This window comes from Cotesia glomerata, linkage group LG3 (assembly GCF_020080835.1).
Source record: "Cotesia glomerata isolate CgM1 linkage group LG3, MPM_Cglom_v2.3, whole genome shotgun sequence".
NCBI classification, from domain to species: Eukaryota; Metazoa; Arthropoda; class Insecta; order Hymenoptera; family Braconidae; genus Cotesia; species Cotesia glomerata.
Genome location: NC_058160.1, coordinates 1,975,641 through 1,994,800, shown reverse-complemented (window position 1 = coordinate 1,994,800; position 19,160 = coordinate 1,975,641). Strand labels below are relative to the sequence as shown.

Genomic DNA, 19,160 nt, shown 5'->3' with positions numbered 1-19,160 from the left:
TTTTATATTAATTTTTGTAAAACAGATTACAATGTAATCCTGCGACCAGTCATTTCTTTAAAAAGAGTTTTTATTTTCTTAGTAAGAAGCCTTGAGTGAGTCTAAATGTTGCACCCGCGAGTACGGAATCACCCACTAGTCATTTATTTAATGGAAATTTCGAAGACATTTAAAAATGTGACGACTTACGACATCATTAACGGATCGGTCCTTCAAAATTATGACTTTTTACAAAATATTAAAATTTTAATAAGGCGCGCAGTAGCATATCGGATCCGACTCTTGCTTACTAAAGCATTGGACCGGGTTCGAGCCCGGCGTACACCAATGAATATTTTTCAATATTTAAATGTATTATTCTACTCAGCCCAAATAAAACGAGTCCAATCACAAAAAGTTTACTCCCTACAGTAGTCGCTCATGACCTGAGTAGTTTATGCGACATAAGGTAGTACTACCGTTACCACAAGAGTCAAATCCCAAAATCTAACCTTATTTGATTAACGAAGTAAATTTCCCTATATTAAATCACGTTGGAGAAAGAGAGACAGAGATAAATTTTGAATGTTTTTTATTAATAAATATTCTCATACGCTTGGAAACCATACTGATTGTTATTAAATATGTTCTAGATGTTATTTTCTCTCGTTGTCTTAATTTTTATAAGAATCTGAACGTCCAGTTTTGTGAAATAAAATAAAGTCTTTGATTTTCCATAAGGATCAATGGTTAAGGCAAGAATATGTAAATATTAATATCTTTTTTTCAAGACTTGCCAGGCTTCCAAAAATTTTACTGCTTAATTATGATATTATAAAGTACCAATATGCCAAATTTCATTAAATTCTGAACGGCAATTCTAAAACCGGTAGTACTACCTTAAAACAAGTACATGAAAAAAAAAAAAAAAAAAAAAAAAATTAATGTTATTTTTCATTTAAAAAAATAAGTATCTAAAAATAGACATTTAATTGATTCTAATACTTTTTTTTCGTCATTTTGCCGAGATCTAGAATTGCGAAGGCTTGTTTTTCTTTTAAAAAAGTGAATTAAATTAAAATTATACATTTATTTTATCAAAATTTGGAAATTATTTTTTTTAACTCAGAAATTCCTAAAATATTTGGAAATTTAAAGACTTATGACGTCATTGATGGCTCCGTTCTTGAAAATTCCTACTTTCTATAAAATATCCAAGCTTTAATGTTTTTTTTTTCTCTCAAAAAAGTAAAACAGAATAAAACTAGACATAAGTTAGATAAAAAATTTAGAATTTTCTAGATAACAAAAAAATATGATCCCATGAAACGAAACCCTTAGTAAATAAAATTGACAGGATACTTTGAACATTTACCCGAATTCAAGTAAAGGATAAAACGACAATAAAGAGCAATATATATGTCTATGAAGCGAAGCAGGACGGGAAAAGTACTTGTAGCAGACTCTGTTGGAACCAACAATCTCCAGACATCCTTTTCACATTCAAGACTGGAGACTGGATGTTCTGGAGACTGTTGATAGTCGCTAGTCGCACGACTCAGTGCTTGCCTTATCCTTATAAGAGTATTATTGTATTATTCGATGCCCGAATATGGCCACTGGTAACAAACCATAAGTTAAGTAGTTTTCGAGCTAAAAAGCGTGTTTGTAACTTCGCTACGACGCGGTCGTTTATTTCCGAATAATCTCCTTGTTAAAGATTTTCTTCGTTTCCGTCATTTTGCTATGTATCATCCTTCCACGCTGCATCTACTTTAAGGACGTTTTTTTGATGGTAATAATAATAATAAACAAGTAATGAGGACATTTAAAAATATAAAAGAAAAGAAAAATTTCGTTTTTCTTTTAGGTCTTTTATTTCTTTACCTTTTTTCCAGCGAATCGGACAGGCAAGTTTTGTATACTCTTAGAGGTGAAGCAAAGACTAAGCTTTTGCTGGCTCAATGCCGACTAAAATAAAAAAATATAATAATTCTGAAAGAAATTTTTTTACAATATTTATTTTTATTCTCTGCTTATACTTTATCTGTTCATTTATCCTCTTTTGTTTATTATTTTTTTTTTTTTTTTTTTTAAGTAAAAAATATTGTAATTAGATATCGAATAAAATGTGTATTTTGTGTATTTTTGAATGGCAAAATTAAAAAAAAAAGCTATGAAATTTAAATGGAAATACTTGAATTAAATTTGTAGAAATGTAGATTTTTTTTTTTTTTTTGGATAGAAGCTTACAGATAAATTATATGCGGCGACTGTGAAATACGTCGGGCTTACGGGGATGCAGCGGAAATTGATAAAAAGATCTGGAGTCTGAAAATAATTAATTGGACTAGATCGAAGGAGCTGGTCCGGGACAATACGAAGAATAAAGAAAAAGAACAGGAGGCCATAGTGAAACAGAGTCGAGTTAAGAACCCGAATAAGGAGCTAAAGAAAAGTGTATAATAGTATAACGTAATCGCAAGTCTGCTGAAATATACTCCAGAATTAAACTATTTTAATCCAGGTTCTAGTCTTCTTGAGTACTTTTAAAAGTCAAGCTATTATGCGGATTAATGGTAAGTCCGACTTATAAATGAATTATTTAGAGAGTCGATTTAAGTTTTTAAATTATTTTTAGGTTGGTAAGGACTTAATATCTCTGCGCGTTTATAGTCGATTGATTAGCATAAAATTAACAAGTAACCTGTTATAATTGTATACACTGATAGAAGAATTTGTTTATATTTAATAAGCTTTATTAACTGTTAATAAATGATTTTTTAACCTCACAGGATTTAATAAATATTTATTGAAAGTTAATGAATTATTTATTAAATACGATTTATTAAATGTTAATAAATATTTGTTAACAGTTAACAAATATTTATTAACAGTTAATAAGTAATTTATTAAGTACAATTCATTAACTGTTAATAAATATTTATTAATGGTTAATGAATATTTGTTAACTGTTAACAAATATTTATTTAAAATAAAAAGCAAAAATAGCAATTTTCTTTTGACACTTTTTATAACCCTACAGCTGGAATACATGATAATAATTAAATTCACTAAATAAATTAACGTTTTTAATATTTAAAAATATAAAAGATAATTAGGAGCTGTGATAGAATTTGGTATTTTACAATAAACGTTATTATAATGTAATATAATTAATGCAAATAATTTATAATGATGATTTTTGTTTACAAGCAATCTTCATATCATATAATATTGCAAGCGAAACAAATTCACTCAACAAAATATTTATTAACTGTTAATAAATATTTGTTAACGATTAATAAATGCACTTATTAACTATTAATAAATGCACTTTCCTTCCAAATAAATATTTAGTGAATGTTAAAAAATATTTATTAAATATTTTTAATCATTACTGGTAACAAAAATTTGAGCACTATTTCAGAATTAGAAATGATTAAAAATTTTAAATACTAACCTTATCATAGTCAATCATAACTGGCGCAAATAATTCGAGCATTATTTTACGATTAAAAAGGATTTGGAATGATTTACAATTTTTAATTCTGACCGAATCATTTTTAATCATTACTTGTAACAAAAATTCAGAAAGTATTTTAGGGTTAGTAATGATTTAAAATTTTTAATACTAGCTTAATCATTTTCAATCATTACTGGTGACAAAAATTTGAGCACTATTTCAGAATTAGAAATGATTTGAAATGATTAAAAATTTTTAATCATTTTTAATCATTTCATATCCTGCCTATTTCCCATTATTAAAAATGATTCATAATGATTAATTGTGAAATTTCGAAAATGATTTACATGATTTGAAATGATCAAGAATGATTAATTTTTTAATCATTATTTATCATATCAAATTATTCTGTTTTATCAGGGAATTTAATAAATTAAATAATTGTCTTCAAATAAATTAAATTATTAATATTTAATAAATCCTTCTATCAGTGTATCACTAAATTATTCAAAACTGCTGCAATAATTTAATTTTCAAAATTTTAAATTAAAAATAAAAATAAAATTTTGAAGTAAAAATAAAAATAAAATTTTTAATTAAAAATTAATTAAATTAAAGAACGTGAAAAGAAATAAAATTATTTTGAATTATCAAAAATTTTTGAATCAAGATTTTGATTAAAAAAATGAATTAAAAAAAAACTAAAAATAATTTTTTCTTGGATCAAGAATATTTTATTTTAATTCAGTAGTTTTTTTTTTTCAGAGAACTTTTCTCCAACAGTCACGACAATAAATGATACCTAACAGAGTCAAGTGTATCTCTAAATTGAAAATTCAAATGATAAAATAAATTTATTTTTACAACTATTCAACTACAAACGGTTCCTAGTTTATGAAACATTACAGGATTAAAAAGTTGATTGTGTAACACGTGTGTAAAGTTTGCGACACTCAAAAAGTTATGGTGCGTTTTCATGAGTAGCTCTTTATTGATGAGTCGAGTAATTTTCTCGAGTACACATAACTGTAAACATGGCATGGCCGTTAAAAAAGTATTAAAATAAATTTATGTGTGAATAAACTCAAGCACTAGTTTGGTAGTTTTGCTTTAGAGGTTGAAAAATTTTTCCAATAACGATTATGATTATTTTCGACTATATTATATATTATAATGCATCAACATTTATCGAGGGTTGTAATTTATGCAAAGTACCCTTCGAAGTTAAGTACTTTTATGCAGTATGACGTATGACAATGTAAACCGTGACATCGGAAAATGTTTCAAGAGTTATAATAATAGTAATAATAATAATAATATAATGTTGAAAATATTGTAACAAGATTTAGCGGATTTAAAAAAAAATCTAAAAATGAAAAGAATATTAAAATTTAAAGAAATCGATAGCTTATCGAGTTATCTTCGAAATTACTATCATAAAAATGTCATAGTCAGTGGAATAACATTTTCATGGAACATATAACCATGAATGTAAGCTTTATAATAATAAAAATAGAGTAATGTGAAAATGCGCATTCATAGCAAAAGTTATTCGGTCGCGGGGTAAATCACCGAAAAGGGAAAAAAGGTTAAATTTTTCTCATAAAACGGCATAAGAACTGGTGCATTGTAGAGAAACACTAGGTGATACTAAAGCTCTCAGATAACCCCTCACTTTTCTCTTTCATCCTCGAAAAGCCGTCCAATAAATATCGCGGGCAGTTCGTTATTAGCGTTTTAATTCAGTCCTGGCCAACAGTCGGTAACTTAATCCCGCGAAATCGGAAAAATGTCACGGAGTGAAAGAGAAATGAAAGCTCGTTCCTTCTTTTTATAATATTTTATTTCACCTTTTTTATTTTACTGTACGCTTTCAAATGCGGGACCATAAATAACAAAATAATACCGGTGTCGCGTCGTTTGTAACTCATATTTTCGTTCGTCTCTGTGTACATTTCTTCTTTTTAGTTTTATTCTATAATTTTTTTGAATTCGCTGCTGATTCTGTTGTTGACATTACGATCAAATTTACATTTTCAGAATAATTAAGAAAAAGTCTTTTTATTCTCAACTCGGAAGATTACGCGGATAATAATTTTCTTAAGAAAGTTTTTTATTAAATAAAAGAACTATTGATAAATTTTGATATTATAATCATTATTTAAGGATATTTTATAAAAAATATCAATAAAAATTAGTTATTCTTACTTTTAATTAAACATTTAAAAATGTAATTTGATAATAAGGGTAAAATCGATTAATAACTTTTTGAGTTAAAACACCAGCAGTTTTTAAATAGTATATTACACACCTAGGGAAGTAAAGTAAGAAATGTCTCAGATCACATGTAATTGTCGGCCGAGGCGAAGCCGAGGTTGACAAACATGTGATCTGAGGCTTTCTTATTTACTTCCCGTGGAGTGTATACTATTTTTTTGTCCGACGAAGGCGGAAAGCGGCAACTTTGTTTAGCGCAGCGGGACGAAAGTTGCCACTTTCCGCCCGGAGGGCAAAAAAATTTTTTTTTGACACAAGAAATTTCACTTATTCCAACAATATTAATTCTCTTGATTTAAGAAATACGTATCTTGATCCAAGAAATTTTTTTGAGGTTATAATTGAGGATGGTTTTACTTGTATCACTGTAGAGTGTTTAACAAGGGAGGGTGGGGAATTATTGTCTCTCCACTTTTTTCTCCGCAATATAATCTCTCAACCCCGTCATTATAACTCTCAACCACTTTTTCGTCCCCACCCCCCTGCATGTCGGGATTTTTTCTTTCATGCCCGACACACATGTGCTGCGACTGTGGCCGACTTACGCGTTATAATCAGTACCTGCATTTGCATTACAGTCTTAAATAGTATGGAGGTACTTCTATAATGACATTTTACCTCCATAACTATATGGGAAAACCACAGAAAACCCGACCGGTACAGAGGCTGGCAATGAAACGCACATATTCTTAGTTTATAATCGTTGAAAAATATTGGTGCGCGCCGGAATCGAACCCTGGTCCCACTCTTTCGAAATGCAGGTACCGAGCCGACTAGGCTATTGCCAACCTTCCAAGAAAATTTACTTAAATCAAGAAAATCTTGTTGTTTTGAGAAAATTCAGCCTCTTGCTTCAAAAAATTTAGTTCTTGATAGAAGTAAATTTTCTTGTCTTGAGAAAATTTCTCTCTTGCTCCAAAAAATTAAATATAAAGATAGAAGTAAATTTTCATTAATATTTTTATTGATTAACATGTCAAATGGGAAGATCGAATAATATTGAATAATTTTTTTCATTCAATATGAATAATTGCACGCTAAAATAATATAAAATGGGTATCAAATATTCAAGAGAAAAATTTTCTCAAGGTGAGAAAATTTTTTTCTCAGCTGAAGTAGGTGGCGCTGCTTCCCTAAAGTATCTAAAAATTTTGATCAAATATAAAAATTTATTGTATCAAGTATTAATGATAATTTGAATTAAGAAAAAATTACTTCCATCAAAAATAGAATTTCAAGAAAAATTTTTACTTCAACCAACACAACTTGGGTCTTCCTTCAGGCACCCGACAAATTTTCTTGAACCAAGAATTTTATTCTCCAATCAAGAAATTTTTCTTTCTGTGTACATTTAAAGTTTCAGTCCGATAATTTATTACAGTTCCGAAACTTTCTAGCATCTGTTTCGAAAATATTTAATATTTTTAATTAACATAATTTTCTTTTATCAGTATCATCTTCATATAATAAATTTTAAAAATATAAAAAAAAATTTATTTTTTTTAGTTTAGTTGAAGCCGTATAAGCATCGAATGGTAGCAATAAATGGTAGAAAGAAAAACTAAAAAGTTCCTCCATTTTCGTTTGTCCAGTTGGATTGACTTATGGACGCGGTGGTTGTAATTAAAATGGTATCTACCTTTAAAACGTACGACTGGTTCTCTTTCCGCGGACACCGTTTTCCGCTTCTCTAACGTTTTCGCGTTTTATATCCTGGCTTGGGAATATATATACACTCAAATACACCTACAAACATACATACATGTATGCATTTATAAATAAATATGCACATATATATATCGAGGCAAAAAAGTGCGAGGAGGAACAAAAATAAAAAAAAGTAATGGACGATAAAAAACCGATTGTAAAAAATAAAAACTATATTCACCACGTTCTATTTTCGCTCATTCCGTTGCATAAAAATTATTTTCGTTCTTATTTTCAATTACTATTAATTTTTATTTCTTTTTTCCGTAAAAAAAAATTATTTTAGTCAATAGAAGTTTTGATAAAAAATTCATTAATTTTTATTTCAATATTTTTGATTGAATTTCAGCTTAAAAAACTAAACTTTTAATTTTAGTATTAAATTTACTTCCATTTTAGTGAAATGGATTTTTTATAGACATGTTACTATTTGTTATCTGTAAAAAAAAAAAATAGAATAGAATAAAACAGAAAAGAAAAGAGATTTTGAAAGTGCATTACGTGAATCGTTTCCTCAGTGTTAAACCTCGAAAGATACGATTTTGGACTTTTGTGATACGAATCTCGATTTTCTTTCTATTCACATTTACTATTATCCCGAACATTTTTTTTCTAGCTTCATCTCTTTTGCTTTCTCTCTCTAATACATGGGCTCTTTATAAACTTGGACTCCGCTATTGTCAACTAGAAAATTTAGAATTTGATATCTCGACGTGGAAAGAGATAAAAGAAGCGAAATTAAATTAAATAAAATGGGTAAAAAATAACGAAAATCAATTACCAAGTTTAATTGAAGCAGAAAGTTCATAACGAGCTCAAGGAGCCGAATCGTAAAAATTCTTCGATTCAGCAGAGGGTTGCTTTTTTTTTTTAGCAAACCGGAAGTACGTCATTAGAGTGGTAATGAGATATATAAAAGAAATATTGATTCAAGACAGAGAAAATTCTGTTAAAAATAAAAAAAGATTTAAACAACTAATCGAACAAACTCAAGAAATCTTTCGTTGTTTTTTTTTTTTAATAAAACTCTACCTGAGCAATAAATCTTTACAATTTATTTATTTTTATGTCTGCACGAATTTCATAACTTATGCAAATAAATTTTTTAGTACTCACGCTTTCGGAATATTCATCAGAAAGTATGAGTAGAAACAAAGCGATGCGTAATGAACTTTTAATTGATAGGCAATAAAAATTAAATTTATTTTTTTAACGATAAAGAAAACAAAGTCAATATTAATTTTAAAAAATTGAAGTTGTACAAACAGTGATGATTTATTTTAAGATATTTGTGGGAGAAAATTAAAAATGAGAACGAGAAAAATTAAAACTCTATTTACTGTGTAACCTCTTTTTCAAGTGATTACTCTGTTCAAAGATAATATTCTAGGATCGTTTACTCATAATTACTGTAAATATGTGGATAAGTCGAGGTAAATTTACGTAGTATAACTTTTGAATGTAAATTGAAAATTTCAAATGTGAAATGAACTTGATTTCTTTCTAAGAAAGGAAAAGTTTAACTTGCTGAAAGTCGGAGGTATGTTAAGTGCTAAAGGTATACCTCTATGGAGACCCTAAAATCACGACTAACCTCAACCCTCCGAAAGATTCAAGGCAAGTTTACCCTCAACCTTTTTCGCACTTGCGTGAGAAACCGCAATGATAATGAAGTTTTTATTTATTTTTTTTTTTACTTCATTACTTTTATTGAGCGATTCCAAATTGACGTCATAAAAAATTTTCACTTCGATTTTTTTTATCTAGATTTGAATCCTCGACGATAGTTTATTCTACAGATACTTTGAATTATAATATTACACCAGATAAAATTAGTTTTAATAAAAATTTAAAAAGTTAAAAATTCATAATTTCTACGAAAAACAAATTTCTTTGACTTAAAGAAGTTCGAACGTAACTAATGAGTCAAAATAGTGTTAAAATTTTTTGGAAATTTTTAACTTTCTCAATATTCGTCAAAATTCTTCATTTTTATTTAAAACAATTTAATAATTGATGATTTTTACTTATTTAATAAAGTAAAGTAATAAAATGACTTTGGTATTTATAATTTTTACGAAAAAAAAATTTTTTTTTAAACTTCGACCAATGATTAAAATTAGACAACTAATTATTTTTATGTCTTCGCCGGCATTTTTAGAATCCTCAGAGTATCAGCTATAAAATCCACTATAAGTTTTTATAATTAAAATATTTTTTCGCAAAGTTTTCAGCACCTCCAGTTGAAATTATAAATATATTTTTAAGGAAGTTCGAGCGTAACTAATGAGTCAAAATAGTGTTAAAATTGTTTTTTTTTAATTTTAGCTTTCCCAATATTCGTCAAAATTCTTTATTTCAATTTAAAATAATTTAAACAATTTAATAATTGATTATTTTTACTTATTTAATAAAGTAAAGTAATAAAATGACTTTGGTATTTATTACTTGCCGGAATAAATAAACAGATTTGGCAATAGCGCGCTTGATTATACCCATAACAGAGACGTGGATGAGTGTGTGAGTTAAACATTTCTTTCTCTGTAACTATATTTCTATCCTTTTCTTTTTTCTCAGCTGTTGACGCGATGTTGTCAAATCTTTATTCGAATAAATAGCTGACGATAAACGAGTTACAAACATAAAATTTGACTTTAAATATTTCGAAAATTATATCAGTAATGTATTATTATTAAATTGTTTTTATATTTTGCAATAATCCAAGTTTCTTGTGTATAGTTTTTTATCCGTTAAAGTTGGGAGGTTAATATTGAAGAAAATAACTAAAGTCTCGACAAAACGTTTGTCCGCCATAAGAGCCCGTGTATAAGGAGATAAAATATGTGATTTTTAAAATTTAATATCTAAGTAACTAAACGGTGAATCTTTTTTAAATTTTGGGATTAGATAAATAACGTATTTATTTATACGTATACTTAATTTCAAAGGTCAAAGTTGGAAATTATTTTTTACATTAGATTCGCTCGAACCTCCTTAAGATTAAAATTAGACAAATAATTATTTTTATGTCTTCGCCGGCATTTCTAGAATACTCAGAGTCTCAGCTTTAAAATCTACTATAGGTTTTTTAAATAAAAAATTTTTTTCGCAAAGTTTTCAGCGCCCCCAGGTCATATAATAAATACTTTCCTCTAACTAAATCTTATTACTTACATTTACCTCATGGCTGAACAAGACAATAAATCGATAATAAATCGGTAACATTTACGATAAAATAACGAGTAAATACTTGATAATAAATGGAATAGATTATTGAATCAGACGGTTCATAAATGATTTATACAGAGCGTATAAGTATCTCCATTCTTTCGCTCTTCTTTTGTTTTCCCTTAAGTGTATTGCTGAAAAAAAATGAACTCAACGAAGCGTAGAACTCAAGGATTCAAGGGTGAGAGTATCGATGAAATTTTCACTCTTTAAATAATTTTATTTCCGATTAAAGGACCACAGAAAATCTTAGCTTTTCCAATTTCATGATATCACGTCACGTTTCAGCGATGAAAAACTAAGCACGTTCTGATGGCGATCGCTTCCAGTAAAATCTTGAGCTTTTTTTTTTATATTTTTTCAAGGCTTTTCCTTCCGAACAGTACCGCTAGCTCGCTCAATTTCACTCTTTCTGGTTTCCATAAAGAAATGAAAGGGCAAGAAAGAGATAAAATTATATCCTGGTCGACCATTCAGGAGAGTACTCTTTCAGCTACTTCTTTTATTGCTCTTGTATAAACGGTTCAAAGCGACTCGATGGAATGCTTTGGATTTATTATACCAGAAGGGTCACTGGTTATATCCGATGCGGATGTTTCGCGATCGGGAATCGGAGAAATTTGTCCTATATCCAAATTATTTTAGCATAAATAATTTTTTATATTCAATCGAAATAATGTATTCATTTTTACTTTTTTTAATCTACCTTTACCATATTGAAAGAAAATTATTACTATTATTATTATTATTTATTAAAGAGCATTTTTTATTTTAAGCCAGCTTTCCCGATCCGATTTGATGGTAGACTATTCAATTTTTTTATTTATAAATTATTGCTTTCTATTATTATATTATTATTTTCTTTATTAGTTAAATTGGGTATCTTTAAAAAGGCCTTGAGGAGAATTTGTACCTTTTCACGATTTTATATATTTTTTATGTTGTTTTTGGAAGAGTTTTGAATAATTTGTTGGTTCTATAAGCTTGATTTTTAACATTATTTTCCATCGAATAATTGGTAATTAATCCTGTGATATCAATATTATTTTTCAAATTTATTTAAAAAATCTAAACTAAACATATTGTGAATAAAAATATCAAAAAATTATTAATCCAAAGTTCTTTTATTCATAATTTTCAATTCTCGACAATTAAATAACAACTACAAGTTACAATTAATTATTATTATTAATAATAACTAGCAACCTTGCAGTCACTATGTGACTGCCGTGACTTGTGAACTGTAAATAAATAAAATTTTGCTTTATTAAATAATAACTTTTGTTAAATTGCACTGTAATTTTTTAACTATTGACGTTTTTAAAGATATAAGTTCATCTCGATGTTACACTCATCAAGAGCTTTCATTTGATTACCCACATGCATTTTTGATATATTTTTCATATATACATATATATAATATATATAAATATATGAAAAATTGATGTGGGTACTCAAATGAAAGGTCTTGATGAGTGTAACATAGAGATGAGCTTATATCTTTAAAAATGTCAATAGTTCACGAGATATTTATTAAAATGCCCTGTACTTTCTTAAATATTGACATTTTTACAGATATAAGCTCATTCCAGGGTTACACTCATCAAGAGCTTTCATTTGAGTACCCACATGTATTTTTGATATATTTTTCATATATACATATATATGATATATATAAATATATGAACAATTGATGTGGGTACTTAAATGAAAGGACTCGATGAGTGTAACATCGGGATGAGCTTATATCTTTAAAAATGTCAATAGTTCACAAGATACAAGGTGATTTCTAAATTATTGAGATTTTTTAAGATATAAACTCATTTCTATATTACACTCATTGAGACCTTTCATTTAAGTACCCACATGGCATTTTTTATATATTTTATATATATGGTATTTATGAAATATATAAATATATAAAATATATGAAAAGTTGATGTGGGTACTTAAATGAAAAGTCTTGATGAGTGTAACATCGGGATGAGCTTATATCTTTAAAAATGTCAATAGTTCACAAGATACAAGGTCATTTCTTAAGTATCTATCTAGAGATAGAGCATTTTCGAATGCAGCCTAAATACTTATCATCATAAATTGACTATTGGTGAGAATGATATGAAACCATGAAAAGGCACAATTCCAGGTCAAGACTTTTCCAACGATACCAAATTTAACCATAAAAACCCCTTTAATTATATAAACACACTGGCCAAAAAATTTTGCTTATTCTGTTAATAATATAAATGATAATAGAGATAATAATTCCTACAAATTCATTATTGATTTTCAATAAAAAAAAATTTATTCAAAGCTATGACACAAATTTTTGAATAAATCCGAGGATCTATCGAAAAAAATTACAACAAATGAAAGGAGATATGAATACAAAGAAACGACAAAAGAAGGTGACTGAGGTGTCAAGTATCAGAACCCATAAAAAGCGGGTTAGCGCTGGGAGAGTGGGAGGAGGTGTGAAGAATGGAAGAAGACGTTCATCACGATTTTCTTTCCTCGCATCGATCTTAGTTCCTGTGACCGGTTGGAGGGTCTTTCGAAAGCGATCCATCATGTTAAAGGGTACAAACGATCAAGCAAACGTCTTTCGCGTACCATCACTCGCAAATTTGACGTTCTGCTTTCAGCCGACGAGTTACGAGTCAATTTTTAAAGGACACTTGAAAAACGAGGTCACTAATACTCACGTATCCACTCAAAGCGCTCAACGATTTATTTTTTTATATATTTCAATTATATTTAGGGGAAAAATATCTATCGATTTTCCAAATTTGAATTTTTCTTCCAGATATTTTATTTTTTAATTAAACTACAGCGTAAATATTTTAAAAATAAAATAAAATTCTATAACGGTAGAATTTAAAATGACATCAGCTGCTTTGAATATTATTGAAGCGCAAAAATAACTATATAATGAAAAAAAAAACATGAAACAGATTTTTCAATAGAAAATAAATCGATTAATACTTGGGATGATGTATAAAAGAGTTTGCATAGTGCGTGGGAATTTTAGTCTGAAAAATTTTCCATCAGCAAAATTCTTTGATCGGGTTTTAATCAACGAGTCCACAAGTTTTGTGTTTTTCATGATGGGAGAAAGCCTCACGACAAGTTGATTGGCGGAATTGGCAAGCTTTGTTTAACGTCCCGCAACGCTAATCGAGTAACTGTACACGCACTGTTAAAAAATACGGATAAAAAGAAGAAAACCAAAGCCTGGGTGTGCCACTGGTCGCTTCCAGTGCTCGAAAAAATACAGAGAAGTTGAATAAATAGAAAAAATAGAGGGGATGACCGAAAAATGGGAAAATAAAAACTAACGTGGAACGAGAAATAAAATAAACCCAAATGAAAATAAATGAAACAATGGACACGCACGGATAGGATTTCGGTACCAAGGATCAATGATTTCCAATAGCGCCAAGTGGCTCTTTAAATGTTTAGTCAAGCATACACCCAATAAAAGTGTCTGTTAATTTGCGTCAGTAAATAAATTAACCTATATTGCTAATTCCTATTTTATTTTATGCTTTAGGTTAAAGTTACACTGATAGAAGAATTTGTTTATATTTAATAAGCATTATTAACTGTTAATAAATGATTTTTTAACATCATAGGATTTAATAAATATTTATTGAAAGTTAATGAATTATTTATTAAATACGATTTATTAAATGTTAATAAATATTTGTTAACAGTTAACAAATATTTATTAACAGTTAATAAGTAATTTATTAAGTACAATTCATTAACTGTTAATAAATATTTATTAATGGTTAATGAATATTTTTTGATTGTTAACAAATATTTATTTAAAATAAAAAGCAAAAATAGCAATTTTCTTTTGACACTTTTTATAACCCTACAGCTGGAATACATGATAATAATTAAATTCACTAAATAAATAAACGTTTTTAATATTTAAAAATATAAAAGATAATTATGAGCTGTGATAGAATTTGGTATTTTACAATAAACGTTATTATAATGTAATATAATTAATGCAAATAATTTATAAAGATGATTTTTGTTTATAAGCAATCTTAATATCATATTGTATTGCAAGCGAAACAAATTCACTCAACAAAATATTTATTAACTGTTAATAAATATTTGTTAACTATTAATAAATACTTATTAAATCCCGAGTAAAAATGAAATTATTATTTTTTACGGAAAAATAATAAATTTTGTTCGACCGCCGCACCATACCGCTGCACCACCGCTGCACGACCGCCGTTTGGCGGACTATTACGCCGCACGCTAAAAATTTACTCCCCCTAGCATCGCCGCACTACCGCTGCACCACCGCCGCACCAATGCTAAATCATACCTACAATTTCACAAAAAATGGTATCATAATTAATTTATCACGCAATGATTAATTAATAAATAATGCGACTAGAAATCTTTATGTAAGGCCTATTGATCAACCTCCTTTTAATCGAATGCCTAATATTAAAAAAAAAAAAATTTTTTTAAATCAGGCCAAAACACCGCGAAATTATTGATTTTTTTAGTCGTATTGTTGATGTAGATTTTTAATTTTGTCCTCGGGTTGCACAGAAGCGGTACGCCTATTGAAATACTCTGAAAGAATTTTAAAAATTGAACTGTGATGGGATTCGAACCTGGATCGTCTGCATGGAAGTCTCGAACATTGCCAACTGCACTGCAAGCCATACTTAACGTAAAAAATTTAGTTAAGCTATTTGAATGATTAACGAATATATTATTTCAATGTATATACCATCAAACAGTGGTTTGGTGCGGCGGTGGTGCAGCGGTGGTGCGGCGGTCGAACGAAATTTATTATTTTTTCGTAAAAATTAATAATTTTATTTTTACCCGGGCGCGTCACAGCTGTGGTGCGGCGGTAGTGCGGCGAATAGATAAATTCTTTACTTGTCACGGCGGTGGTGCGGCGGTGATACGGCACTTATAAAATAACCAAAATTGTCACGGCTGTAGTGCAGCGGTGGTGCGGCGCTTAAAAAGCCGTGTAGCGGTGTTGCGGCGGTGGTGCGGCGGAATTCTGTTTTTACTCGGGATATTAATAAATGTACTTTCCTCCCAAATAAATATTTATTGAATGCTAAAAAATATTTATTAAAATTTAATAAATTAAATAATTGTCTTGAAATAAATTAAATTATAAATCTTTAATAAATCCTTCTATCAGTGTATTTTATTAATTATTACTCACGACTTTGTCACCCAAATCCCGGACCTTGCACGGCAAATAAACAGTCTGTCCAACTAAGGCCGTTACATTGGTGACTGTTTGCTCGAATATCGGTAGCTCTTCGTTTTCTTGAGACCCTTCGGATTCTTGATACTTTTTTTGAAGCCTTTCTGACTTTCCCAATGGTACTAAAACATAAAAATAGTTTTTTGAAATTATAAATTAGAAAAAAAAGAGGCATTTTTAATTTTGTCGGCTGAAAGATCTTGCTGGACGAGAATTCAGAGGGATGATATTTTAAAAAATTAAAAGATTAATGGATACTTAAGTATCAACGGGTGAAGTCTTATAGCCGAGGCCGTAACTCGTGATGATTAACTTTATCAGCCGGTCGGTTCTTAGCGTGAATTTATAAGGCTAATCAAGCCGTTGCAGCGGAATGAAAGCGCCTTTTTATTATTTATAAAATATCCAGCTAATTGAGCAATTTATTTTATTGGGGTGTATATTTTAAAATGAAAAATAAAGTGTTTGTTCACTGGTACCGATAATTTTATAGTCAGGGTCAGTTTTTAAACGTTCATTTACCCAAAACTGACGCTAATTGGTTGAAGTGATTGCACTGGAGTGTTCTGCAATTTTTTAACCTCTGGAGCTCAATAATTGTTAATTAAAAAATGTAATAATTTATTTAGTTTTGTACGGTAAATGAATCATATCGAACTTCCAACTGGTATTTATACTGAAATATTTTGTAAATTATCAAATTTTACTGCCGAGCGCAGAAATATTGGCTGATAAAATACTGGGGCAGTGACCTTTAATTATAGGACAAGTGTTTTTTAGTTATTTTACGAGGACATTACTGTACTCGGCAACTGTATTTTTTTTTTTATAATAAAATTTACGATAGCAATCAGTTATATTTATTTTGAGATTTAAAACACTAAATAAGAAATTAAAAAAATTGTACAATCTTTTGAATATTTTATTATTGAACATTTTTCACTTCATTGAATAAATAATGACTGTTATTAAATATGTATAAAGTATAAAATATTTAAATATAAAAATACGCTCAAATATTTTATTAAAGTTTAGTTGCAACGAAATTTAGTTTTAAAATATTTAATATATTTTATGCATTGATAAATACCAGAGTTTCTGTTAATAAATTTTAATTTGTATAAAGTATAACAACGGTCATAACTCTAAAATTGTTTTTTAACTTTACATAAAACTCAATAGCTTTGCTTTTCATGAAAATTCTCTTCAGTTAATTTAATCACAAATAAAAATTTCATAAACAATTTTTTTTTAAACGAAACTTCATTGGCAAAAAAAAATTAACAATAACATAAAAAAAATTACTAGATCAAACAAAAGGGAGTTAAAAATTCGCAATGTTAAATGTTAACAAAATTTAATTTACACGGTTTCTTAACAGTGCATTACCTTTTGTAGTAAGCTAATTGTATCACATAAATAATGTCACGGACAAACACCATTCTCTGTCACTCGTCTTCGCAAATGGTTAAACATGCTACGTCATGAGTAGACTATCACTCTCTTACTCCCTAAACCCTTGTATACTCAACATAACAGTTTACTGGAGATAATGCATGTACAAAGCCGTTTCGGTGTAGCACGATTCAATGTCATTCGGGGTTGCAGTTACACTCACCTCAAATTCTGCAATATACGCGTGATAACATACAAACACACACGCGGACATTAATTACGTTTAATTTATCGTTATCCATGATTAATGTCATCACTTAATCAGGTTCTGTCACTTTGCTTTAAAATTTTATGATTCAAATTCTATTTTATTTTTTTTTTCTTTGTATTTTAATTATCAAGAATTTAATTCATTCCTTCTTTTTAGGTAAATTTTGTATAAATCAGCAAAATTGATTGATTAATTCAAAAATGGTACGGTGATAAAAAAGTTAACTTGATTCAGAAGAAAAAATCTAGGACCAAAAATACCATTTTGAAGAAAATTATTTATTGGTAACTATATTAGGGGATAATTTTGGATTAAAAAGCTTTAATTCAAATTAACTTCAATTTAAAATATAAAAAATTAACTGGACACAGCAAAAAAAAATTTACTTGAATCATGTAAATAATTTTGAATAATTTCATGTTCTTAATTTGAGTAGAAAAATTTTTAAACTAAGAAATTTTTCTGGATCTAAATAAATTTTACTTGATTTATGAACAAACATTATTTTTTTATCCTCGAAAATTATCAGAAATGTTTTATCTTGCAGATATTTTTTGAGCCATTAAATCATAAGTTGTCCTTCCTTTTTGGTTACACGGAGAGAAAAATATGGAAATCATTCCTACAGTCAACGCTCTCTGTATTTGACTCACCCGTACAGGACCATTCTCTGTATTTGACTCGTCCTTGTCCATAAGAGCTGTGTAAAATCGTCAAATACAGAGAGCGGTCAAATACAGAGAGGTCCAATACAGAGAGCGTCGACTGTATAATTTTAATGAAATGTTTTCCTATACCATTTTAGGAGCGATTACTTAAATTATGGGAATAGTACCCATAATTTTTGGGAAATGTTACTATAATTATGGGAATGGTTCCTATAATTATAGGAACGATACCTATAATTATAACTGTAATATCGGCATGATTCCCATAATTTATAGGAATGGTTCCCATAATATATAGGAATAGTTTCTATAATATTATAGGAACCATTCCTATAATATTATAGGAACCGTTCCTATATTATGGGAACCATTCCCATAATATTATAGTGATAATGTGTAATAATATTGAGATATTTATCATTACAACTCAAGTTATTTGTGACTTCGATGACCACTTTGAAGCATTTGAAATTATTAGTAATTTCGATAATTTTACTTGCTTCCCAATAACATCATTTGAAATATATAAAATAAGTAATATTGTTCATATAAATAATAAAAGTTACATACCCAAAAGATGGATTTAATAAATATTCAACGTATGTATTGTAAATAAATAATTTGTTTTAAAAATAAAATGAAATTGTAAAAATAAACAATGAATTTCCATATCTTTGCTCCTCTAATTGTATAGTGAGAAAATATCCCTTTTATTAGAGAAACTTTAGAATTGCTACAATATTTTTCAATATTATCTAACACAATAATAACTGAGTTGGAATAAAGAATTTAAGATTAAGTACACACGTGAATAAAAATTATGAAAAAGAAATTTTTTCACTCTAGTGAAAGATCAATTTTTATTTACAGAAAAAAAATTTATTAGCAAAAAAATATATG

The 19,160-nt window shown here is 28.3% G+C and overlaps 2 protein-coding genes and 1 long non-coding RNA gene across 6 annotated transcripts in view; 1 reads left to right on the top strand and 2 right to left on the bottom strand.

The window, feature by feature from the left end:
* The window catches only part of LOC123261587 (fibroblast growth factor receptor 3-like), a 101,066-nt gene that overhangs the window by 38,700 nt on the left and 43,206 nt on the right, over positions 1-19,160 (bottom strand). For all 4 annotated transcript variants that reach the window (XM_044723266.1, XM_044723264.1, XM_044723267.1 and 1 more), the window contains one exon: positions 15,882-16,048. In XM_044723266.1, the coding sequence (XP_044579201.1) occupies positions 15,882-16,048 (167 nt within the window). The remainder of the gene's footprint in view (positions 1-15,881; positions 16,049-19,160) is intronic.
* LOC123261588 (hemicentin-2-like) overlaps positions 1-19,160 on the top strand; it is a 295,756-nt gene that overhangs the window by 266,559 nt on the left and 10,037 nt on the right. The window lies entirely within an intron of this gene.
* On the bottom strand, positions 9,527-14,082 carry LOC123261591. The gene is made up of 3 exons (XR_006508693.1): positions 14,071-14,082; positions 12,207-12,209; positions 9,527-9,607 (listed from the first exon to the last, which is right to left on the bottom strand). It is a non-coding gene; the product is annotated as an uncharacterized LOC123261591 (long non-coding RNA).